Source organism: Triticum aestivum, chromosome 1A (genome assembly GCF_018294505.1).
Source record: "Triticum aestivum cultivar Chinese Spring chromosome 1A, IWGSC CS RefSeq v2.1, whole genome shotgun sequence".
NCBI classification, from domain to species: Eukaryota; Viridiplantae; Streptophyta; class Magnoliopsida; order Poales; family Poaceae; genus Triticum; species Triticum aestivum.
Window position 1 is genome coordinate 582099854 of NC_057794.1, and position 11568 is coordinate 582111421.

Here is an 11568-nt window from a genome sequence, read left to right on the forward strand (position 1 = left end):
TACAGTAAATACCGACAGTAAACAACCTACTAACTGCTTACTAACAGCCTCTAACCTTCCTTCTTCATTTTACATTAGGTTAGCACTGTAGCATCGTGACTTTTCTTCTTTATGTTAGAGGATCCGGTTCCCGTGCACGACCCTGCGTTTTGTCTTTCGTTTAAAAATAGAAAGTCAACCGTGCAGTTGTGTTTGACTTTCTAGGGATCAAGTTAGCATTATATAAACACAGGCCTTCCATGGCCAACGACGCACGCTTGCTAGGCAGCTAGCTCTACGCGCACGCTCTCCTCCGCTTTACCATTGCCAAACTGATCGATCTTCATCGTGAAGAGTTGCTAACCGATGGACGCTGATGACTGGGGTGGTGACGAGCTGCAGCGGTGGTGTCCTGGGCTACGAAGCAGAGCCTCCTGGCGCGGGAAGTCGCCCATGTGTGGCAGGATCTGGCGGAGTTCGTGGGCGACCGGCGAGGGCGGCATCCACATCGTCGTCGTTGTACGACAGTGCGGCCAAGTTGGCACGGGAGCGCCGCGGGCAGGCTGTTGGGTCGGTGACACATGTGGCGGTTTGTGGAACAAGATGAACAGGAGAGCGGGAGGTTGAAGGAGACAATCTGGCCATCCATTTTGCATCGGACGGCTAAAAACAAATTGACTGACCACAAAAAATTCTGTCAACTGACACCTAACGAGTCCTTATCGGGTATATATATATATATATATATATATATATATATATATATATATATATATATATATATATATATATATATATATATATATATATATATATATATATACATACAAAGATTGTGTTCGCTGTACATCCTTTACATAGAAACCAGGATCAATTTATCACTTGAATATTACCTTTACTCTCTTAGCATCAACATTTGAGTAAATCATTAAGTATATTATAAGAAACAACATACATCGAAATCATATAATTGAGTAAAATATGTCTAGATTCTCCTCATTTTCTTGTTTTGCATTTTGCATTGGATCTCAAAATTTTAAACGGTGCCCTCATCGGGGCTGGATGAGCGGAGGTGTGCAAGGATCTTGTTGAACTTTGGCCTTTGCCTCATGATGGCGATGGACACATCATTGGGGAAGAGGTCCTTACCCACAAAGGCATGGTATACAGTGTTGACCATGACTCCAATGACTGTGACGGTGGCGATCCCTGCCAGCCCGACCACCAATGCTCGGGTCAACATGTTTTCCACCTCTGATGCGTACAACACGGTGGCTAGCGCGGCGCTCGTTGGTGGGAATGTGTAGGCCCACCACGTCAATGAGAACCGAACCCCCCTGAACAGGTTGATGCGTACCACCAAGGACGCGTAGAGGAATAGTGAGACGAAGTAAAGAAGCTTGGGGCCATGGTTGAACTCGCCAGAGATCCTCGCCCATGCCATAGAGGCGACACTGGGTACACTGACGAAGAAGAAGAAGATCGGATGGAGCTCCTTGGGGAGTTGCATGTTGGTGGGAAGCCTCTGGTAGAGGGTGACAAAGAGCACGAGGTAGTGAGCGAACCCGACGGCAAAGAAAAATATGGGCAACTCATGGAGGCCCATCTTGGCACCAAGTAGTGCTCCCACAAAGTTGCCAACGACGGCGAGGTGGTTGGACGGGTTGGCCACCTTGGAGAGCCGGCGCTCACCGCTAGACATCCACTGGCCATAGATCTTGAGGTCGAGGCAGAGGATAGGTGTCATGAGGAGGTACCAGACGATGTGGTTTATCTCCCTCTCTAGACGGGGCGAGCCCTTGACGAGGAAGAGGCAAGCGATCCAGGGCGCGAAAAAGAAGTTGACACGGACCGGATGGTGGAACTCACGGCGGACGGCCTCGAAATAGAACACAACCTTGAGGAGGTACGTGATGGATACAATGACGGTGAGGGCGACGGAGGCCCACCAGAGGACGTGGTTGACGGCGGGGTTCACGCCGAGGAACCCCGTGGAGTGCTCTGACGAAAGAGTCTTCCACAACATTGCCTGGCTGCTCACGCCCAGGCACATTCCGAAAGCACTGATCGGAAATCGGAGGAGAAACGGCCAGGGCTCATCATTGGGCAGCACCGCCACCTCTGTTGACTGCACGTCCAGGTAGTTGTTGTTAGAGAAGACGATGACTCGAAAGGTAAATGTTTTAGAATGCAGATTCTTCATCATAAAAATGTGGCATGGTATGTGGAACGTACCCGAAGGGTCTCGAGCTCAGGGCCTTCAAGGGCGGCAAAGTAGCGGTCGGCGGAGGGAATGTCATTGTCCTCGTCGGTGTGCTCCTCGGAGATCTTGGACGCGGCACCGCGCTCAATGTCGTCCGTTGGCGGCTCGTGTGGCACCACCCCACGGAGGATAGAGAGCTGCCGCTCGAGACGGCCTGAGAAGGTCTTGAAGTGATCAAACTGCCGGTCCCACTCCCGCGTGCTTTCGCTCCGCGGCATAGCCTGCGCCTCGCCGCCACCTCTGACCAGCATGCACGGCTGTGAGTGGAAGCGGGCATGCTTCATCAGCCGCGGCCTGGCAGGGTCGTGGACCTCGACCTTTGCCCCGGCCGCCATAGCCTGTGCGAGGTGGAGCCCCGATGGCGAGGCCGGCATGCTAAACAAAACGGAGCACGGAGTATCATCTTGATCCTGAAGCGCTCCCGGAGACTCGTCCAGCTCGCCGTCCAGTATCCCCGTCGCCATCTGGATGCTGCAGATGCTCTCCGCGTCCCTGGACGCCATGGCCAACAACAACAACCGATCGAGGACGCTATACGCAAGCTCCTGGAAATGCAACCCTGGATATCAACATGGATAGTTAGCTCGGCTCGTCGTGAAAAAATGCATGCACACATAGAACACCTGCATGGCTTACATACCCGGAGAAAGCTAGCGCACGTGCCGAATTCTTCCACGACTCGAGGCAAATCGAGATAGCAAAGCAAACCTAGCATCTATCAGTTTATATAATAGTACTAGATTCCAGAGGTCGACGTTACATGTCACTGACTGGACAAGTGTGGACTGATTCCGTGATTCCACTCCATGGATAGTTGACTAATTGACTTGAACAGGAAGAGTCACCCGATAATACATGCATGCATGGTGCGCATGGGGTCCCGGTCGTGCGTGCTCAGACGAGTCACAATCCGAAAGGAGCATAATATTCGTTTCATATCTTCAACAACTAACGAAGTGGTCCCCACAAATGCGCTGGCTACTCGTCGTATATGTGGTAAGCAACCAGGAAAGTATCAGGCACTCTCATCCTTAAGAGTACTCCCGTGCTTCAAATTCAAAAAAAAAATCTTAAATGTAACAAAATATATCGAAAAATTATGAATGTTCACAAGGAATGTGACTATAACCCCTAAAAATTTCAGCTCCAAACTTGAAACAGACATTGAGAAACAAAAATGTAAAATCTAGCATGAATAGTGTAAGAAGAAAAGACAAAAGCAACATTGTCACTATTCACATATGGATTTCACTTTCTTGTCTCCCAATGTGCATTTCGAGTTTGAACCTGAAAGTTTTAGCAGTTATATTCACATTCATTGTGAACATTCACATTTTTTACGGAGTCGTTTCTTACATTTAAGAATGTTTTTTTTAATTTGGAGCACCGGGAGTACCCTAAGGATTGGAATACCTGATACTTTACTCCAAACAAACAATGTAAAGAAAAAAAATGTGCTGGCTACTCTGTCATAACATCTACTATTCTTCTCAATATTATTATGAAGTGACATGCGTGCTAAAAGTCGTTGAAATAGGACTGCAATAGCCGGCAACTGTTCGCTGGCTAGGATGGCATTTGCGAATGGTGCGGCTGGCAATTTTAGTGTTTTGGGATCGCATTTTTGCCAAAGAAAAGACATTTTGTTTATTTTAGCGCATTTCCATCCGAAAACTGCCACCACCAGATCTTGATCTTCTGGCTATGAGAGATTTCACTGTAGATTTCCTCCTAGGAACGCTTGCCAGATAACATTACTGTTGAAATATCCTTCTTTTGTTAAGTTCTGGTAGCTACCAATATTAAAGCTCTTGTCCTCTATAAATAAAATCAAGCAAATCATAGTGAATCTGTAAATTTCATCTTGAAAACTAAAAATAAAGGATTATACTATTAAATTATAATATTTTTATCTTGTGCAGAAGTATTCTACTCCTATTTACCTCATACATTTTATAATGCACAATATTTTAGACCTTGATACATTTTTAGAGGTGTAAATATAACCTTTATTCTATATGATTGTGTTGCTAATAAAGAACAAAAATAATTATGAAATGCCTTTTAGGACAAAAATTCTACATATATTATTTCATACTTTCCCAATGATATTTTTATACAGTTAGATATTGAGCTGCAAGGATACCATCCATACTAACATGTAATCTGCGAGCTCTCTGGATCGCTTATTGTATGATCAAAGGTGCTTCAAGGCTATCCCCATTTTTGAGAAATGAAACAGATGATTTTATTCATTCAACTACTCTACGGTAAGGTTGCTCCGTTGATATTGGAAATGTTTTAGAAAATATGCAGCTCTTTCTGAGAACCCAGCCAACTTTACATAAATATGTAAAAGAAAATTAGAGTTGAGGGTCAAAATTACACTTTTGCAATAGTTGTGGGCTCGATCTTCACAAAGATTTAAATTTTATAAATAATACGATGGATATGAACGGAGAGAGAGAGGGAGAGAGAGAATATATGATTGTGTTACCAATAAAGAACAAAAAGAATTATGATTGTGTTGCTCCAATTATATTGAAAGTGTGTTGCTTATAAAATGTAAAAATGTGTTTGCATTTGATCCCATGTAAATTGAAACCGATATTGGTGATGGTATGGTGATGATTTTAGCCACATGGAATGCAGCCTAGTCAAAAATAGACAATAAAATAATATGAAGCTCTTTTTGAGAGCATAAATAAATTTATATAAACATGAAAAAAATTAAAATAATTATTTTCAGGTCAATATTTTTATTTAATAAATATATAATTACAAGAAAAATAGAAAACAATAGAAGGAGATGATGGAAAAATGAAAAAATAGTTAAAAGACAAGGAATGTTCAAAAATAATAATTAAAACTGTGTGCTTCTTGTAACTAGTCATTTCAATGGTCAGTCTACATTTCTACTCGAAAGAAAATGGTCTCTCTAGATGATATGGAAGGATCGAATTGTCAACTTAAAGATGTGGACGATGCCGACCCTATAATTCGACTAGAATGTCTAGCACATAATTGCCATAACTTCAAAAATATAAATGATATAGGTTAGAAGTTTTGACACTTGACAAACAAATAATATATACCATTACAGCCGACGATCAAAACTAGACTTATTACAATATTGGAGAAAGCTAGGGAGAGATTAATAGAAGCTCTAGTATCGACTTAGTTGTTTTTAGTGGTCATTATAGTTTTTCCTTTTTATGGAAAATGGTCTCTCTAGATGATATGGAAGGATCAAACAGTGAACAAGAAGATGCACATGGATAGCTAGAGAACTGTAATTCATTTTCCAGAAGAAAAATAAAACATTTTCCAAGGAAAAACTCTATGTTGGGAGAGTACAAGCATATATAGTTCCTTGATGAGCTTCTAATATTCTTCGTTGAGCTTAAGGCGATGACTTGTAAGACTGGCTAGGTCGAGAGTACCAGGGATTTGTACTAGGAACGTGCACGAAAGCACCATAGAATTTTGTTCTAAGCTTGTGGTCGATGATCCATTATTCTTCTGCAGCGGTCGTCCCAGAAACCATAGCACCACGAGACAAATTAGCACGCGACATCAGCAATAGATACTAGATGTAAGGCAGCTGGAAAGACACCCTATTAACTTGGTATGATGCCTGTTAATGTGGAAATACATGGCAAAGATGCATGCACTGATGTGAACTGCTTCTAGAGGTGCATGTGAACTGCTGAATCGTCGTAAAAGTCTCATCCATGTGAACTGATTAGTTTGAGCTCATCGGCTCGGTTCGTGCTCAAGTACATATAATAGGAGTACAAAGGTTTCTAGAACCAGGGCGTGTGCATCTCGAAGGGCCATTTGTCGATCTTTATTAGAAGGAAAGAAGTCAATAGCTACAAAGGGTTTGCTAGGAGATGTGGCCTAACACCAGGTAAAATGCCACTATAGAGGGCCTATGCAAGGCGCAAAACATAAAAGAATGACCAACCCAAGCATCAAGGGGTCACATCGTAGATGCAACCAACCGCCCTCCAAGTACTAATTCCCTCCCTGGCCATGTCTAGCACTCTATCTGCACTGCTGACTAGCTGGTCAAAAACCCTGGCATTTCTCTCCTTCCAAATCCTCCAATGCATGAGAATGGCCAGGGTGTCAAAGTTGCGGCGGATGGCCTTGGGGATCTACTGCCACGTTTGTAGCCACTATTCCTCCGTCGTGGTGAAGCTCTCGTCGGGCAGGATAAAGTTGGCTCCCAACCACTGCTTGAAAAGCCGCCATACGTGTTGCATGAATCTGCAATGCACGAATAGGTGTGTCCAATCTTCCGGCTCCGAGAGGCATAGAGGGCAGCAAGGGTTATTAGGCCATCCCCTACGCTGCAGATTGTCTGCCGTCAAACATCTATGATAAACTGCCGAGCACATGAAGAACTTACATCTTGGCGGTGCTTTGGATTTCCAAATTGGCTTGGCATAGGCAAAGCGTGTACTGGCCATGAAGAACATCCTGTATGCCATGCTCACCGAGAAGACACCATTCTCCGTCATCCTCCATCTTGGGGAATCCCTAATGCCAGGAGAGAGTACTGTAGACTGCATGACGTCCCAGACCGCCAGATAGTGGGCCAAGGCATGTGATGAAATCCCTCCTCGTATATCCTGAAACCATGAGCTGTTTTGGAGAGCCTCTTTGATGGACCTGCCTTTGTCCCTCACAAAGGAAAACAGGGTTGGCGCTGTGGTGGCGATCGAACGCCCATCGTGTAGCCAGTTGTCCACCCAGAATTTGGCATTGTTGCCGTGCGTGTGTGTCTCTCCGTGCTTGAAAGTTGTTATACATCCGTTGGTACAATCTGGGAGTACCATTCACGCATGCAGCTATCTACTCCTAGCCGGTAAAGAGTATACTATTCGTGTGTTAGTACGAGTGAAGTCGTCTTGCACAGTACAGTACTTGGCCCCGTGGAAAAATAAGGAGTTGTACGTAGTTGGACGACTGACTCGATTGTGGAATATAAAGGCAACGCATGCATGCACGTGTGAATGCACACGATCTACAGGTCCTAACGGTTTGCCCAAAAAAAGTCCCAACCTAATTAGCGTTTCATGCATGTGCAACTACAAACTGCACTAATTGGCATGTCAGAGCTTTGAAACAGACGCGACTCTCTGCGTACGAGCCACGAGGATCACCCATCGCATGCAAGACCCGGCAAGTTCGTGACTCTCTGTGTACGTCTTCGAGATATCCTGGTTCGTACGTGCATGGCCAGCCCGTAGGCCGTACCTAGCATAATGTCTGCGTATGTTTCTTCCTCTTTGCGTGGCTGGCCGCTGGTCCTCCCGTGGAGAGAGACAGCATGCCTTGAACGAATGACTCAGACTCCGTCCACCAGACTGGCAGACTCGCCGGCCCGCTGGTGTGCTCTCACGTCATACTTGTCGTCCTCGTATCGCTGCCACAGACACATGTTTACGCGTCTCAAGAATTTCCAACGTACTACTACGACAAGGACCAGCGAACTGATCGTGATCAGTTTTTTTATTAATACGATACAAACACCGCAGATACTTATATACACGCACATACACTCAGGTCTGGTTCTGAGATTTTAGGGGCCCGGATCGAGATGGGAATATGGCACCCTTATAGAAACAATGATTCTTAGATACAAGTCATTGTCGGTGGTATCAATAGAAAGAGAACAAAGACACGTCTTCTCTAAAACGGCGTCGTCACGCCGGTAAATAGATGTCGTGCGATCTCCTATATTGTGACAGCATAAGGCTGGTGATGGGGTGCCTCTGTTTAGGGTTCACATGAGATCACGCATTAGTCGCAAGCAGTCAGGTAGGGACCGGTCACACGGAAGAATATCAAATTGCCTTTACCGTCCTACAAGCCCAATAACGCTCTGTGTGGGTGGCGGAGGTCAAACTATATATTTGGTATGACAAAACCAATTATTAAAGAGAACGTTGTATGCCATAAATGTTTAATCAGTTAATATCAGTCATGTCATCCAGCTTCGCTATTGACGAGGTAAGTTTACGTCTGGTTGGCCTACCGTTGGGCATGTGTGTTGCTTCTGACCCTCTGTCATCATACTTTTTTGGGGGGTAAACCAAGTCCTTATTCATCAAAAACAATAGTATGTGGGATACAGTTTAGGCCATGAGGTTGGCCAAGTCAGACATGACGCCCATGATCTAGCGATAGAACTTGGCTAAACTATGTGCATCTGAATTGGGTCAAACTTTAGTGTGTGCTGCTTCTGACTCTCTGTCATCATACTTTGGTTTGCTAGTTTTTTTACCTCCTTCTGGGTTTATTGGACCTCGTCATATTTTGGGTCAAACTTCGACCATCTATACGTTACAAAATGTTATATTATTGTATTTGTATTCAGAATAAATTTATCATGGAATATAGTTTATATTTTATTATTAAAAATTTAGTCAAAATTTGACCCAAAATAAGAGGGGTCTAAAAACCGAGATGGGTGAAGAAGTTTGCTAAGTTGTGCCCTTGCGGCAAGCATGCAAGTATCCATCAATCGTTCCTTAGTTTCAAATTCCTTTTAATAAACAGATGGCTAATACAAGCATCTTCTTTTCTGAGATCCTTAATCCCATGCCAATATCTCACGCGAGAATGCGAGACAGTAGCGATCTCTCTCGCTGAAGCGTTTGTTGTAATCGGGCCAGCCCATTAGCGACATTCTTTTGAAAATGAAAAACTGAGTAAAAGTGCTATTGCATGGGGATAGAACATGAGACCTCAAGGTTGCTTCATTGCACTAATAACCACTGGAACAACATCCATTTGTGTTAAATTACTTGGGCGCAACCTATTAAGAAGGAAAAGAGCTGGGTTTTCCCTGGTTTTTTCTCCATTTTCGTTTGTTTTATTCGGTTTTCTTTGAGTTTTTTTCCTTTTTCATGTTTTCTTTCTTTCTTTTCTTTTTTCTGTTTTTTCTTTCGTTTTCAATGCTTTTTTATTTTCTTTTTTCTTCCCTGGTTTTTTTTTGCTTTCATTCTTTTTTTTACTATTTCTACATTTGTTTATTTCGTTATATTTTTATTTTTGGTTTATTTCATTTCTCTTTCAGTTTTAACTTTTTGGTTTTCTTTGTTTCTTTTGTTTACATTCTACATTTTTGGTATATGTCAACAATATTTTTCTAATACATGTTTAACATTCTTTCAATACAAGTTTACATTTTTTCATTCATGGTCAACATTTGTTCTAAACACATTTCTAATAATTTTAAATGCTTTATCAACAATTTTCAAATACAAGATTCACATTTTTTTTTTGCAAATTTTCATTTTTTTTCAAATGCTTGACTATTTTTTTCTAAATGCAATATTATTCATTTTGAACACATGGTCAAAAAAATTTCAATACACATTTAACATTTCCTAAATGCATGATTAACATTTTTCAAATATTTGTTCAACATTTTATTTCAGAAGCTTGATTAACACGTTTATATATATTATAAAAAATATTATTTTTTCAATACATGTTTAAAATATATGTTTAATTTTTTTAAAAAATATTAACATTTATCAAATGCTTGATCAACATTTTTCTAATACTTTTTAAAATTCTTGGTTAAAATTTTAATATACGTGATCAGAAAAATTCATATTTTGTTATCACATGGTCAACATTTTTTCTATACACATTTAACATTTTTATATACATGATCAAATATTTTTGTCGTTTTTTACTACATGGTTAAAAAAAATTGTCATACACATTTTATTTTTTGTTTACATTTTTCGTATACATGATAAACATTTTATATATACACATTTAACATTTCTCAAATGCTTGGTCAACATTTTCAAATGTTTTTATGAAGAGTCATTTTTGTAATATATTTATTTAGAATACTTGGAAGTATTAACAAAAGTTAAAAAATGAAAAAAAGACAAAACAACAAGGCTAGTGTTTCCCGCGCGCCTGGGCCGACTCAACTGGAGGTTCCCTTCAGTGAGGGTTCCCTCATGTCTCGCTTATTGCGAGACATAGGGGCGCCCAATATCTCAAGCATTAATAAATCGATGGGCCCCTTGCCCTGATCTGGTGTGGCCCACAATCACTTTATTAGGAAAATAGCCCATCATCAACTGTCCATGTTCTTTATCTTTTTTATGCTAAACAAAAGACAGCCAAAGACCTAGTTTGCTAAAAGAGATAACGATCGGTCTTTTTCTTCCTGGAGACACCAATATACAAACGAACAACTTTCCTCAAATGGCAACTCGGATATATCGAAAGGGGTGCTTGCACTTACTTAGGATGGGGGCCCCTTGGTCCCGAGGCGGCCACACCTCCCCCCACCCCCTCCTTAGGGTCAGGCATGCATACACTCACTCATATGAGCGCACACACGCGTACTCTACCCCCTATGAGCACCATCGACGAGCCGACACAACATTTTAAGATTCCCTACCCCTATGAGCACGCTTAGTTGGTCAGGTTCCTTGTAGTAAAAATACCAAAACAGCTGCAATCAGAAAGAAGCTAGAATTTCTCTGGAAACAGCCTGAGCGCCCCGACCAGCAAACCAAAATAAAAAAACTATCAAAGGAACTTGATGAACTTCTTCTACGTGAAGAGATGATGTGGTGGCAGAGATCAAGGGTGTCGGAACTGAAGGAAGGGGACGGAAACACAAAGTACTTCCAGAGGAAAGCTACTTGGAGGGAAAAAAAAGAACTGCATCTCCAAGTTAAAAGATGAGTCTGGAAACTGGATCACGGAGAAGAAAGGAATTGGAGATCATGCTACTCAATTCTTCCGTGAACTGTATACTAAAGACCAGAGCGTGGTCCCTCAAGAACTGATAGAGATGACGCAAAAATCAATTGGAGATGATTTAAATGCCCAATTGAAAAAAAAGCTTACAATCGAGGAAGTGAGCGATGCACTTTTCCAGATTGGGCCGCTAACGGCGCCTGGACCGGATGGTTTCCCGGCCCGTTTCTACCAACTAAGCTGGGTAGTGTTGAAGGATGATGTGGTGGCTGTTGTATTGCACTTCTTTCATAGCGGGGTGCTCCGAGAAGGCATAAACGACATAGTTATTGTACTAATTCCCAAAGGAAGTGACCCGCAGATGTTGAAAGATTTTCACCCCATTAGCCTTTGCAACGTGATCTATAAAGTCATCTCTAAATGCCTAGTGAATAGGCTAAGGCCAAATCTTGATGATATCATCTCCGAGACACAAAGTGCTTTTATCCCAGGAAGACTGACCACGAATAATGCGCTTATTGCATTCGAGTGTTTCCATAAAAATCAGCATAGTAAGAACCAACACAATACTC

General features: G+C 42.2%; 1 protein-coding gene across 1 annotated transcript; it reads right to left on the reverse strand.

Moving 5' to 3' along the window:
* Positions 1–849: 849 nt before the first annotated feature.
* Positions 850–2745, reverse strand: LOC123182603 (S-type anion channel SLAH2-like). Its single transcript, XM_044595240.1, has 3 exons — positions 2589–2745; positions 2215–2405; positions 850–2107 (listed from the first exon to the last, which is right to left on the reverse strand). The coding sequence occupies exons 1-3, from the start codon at positions 2743–2745 to the stop codon at positions 1016–1018; spliced, it is 1440 nt and encodes a 479-aa protein (XP_044451175.1). The 3' UTR covers positions 850–1015.
* Between the last annotated feature and the right edge of the window lie 8823 nt (positions 2746–11568).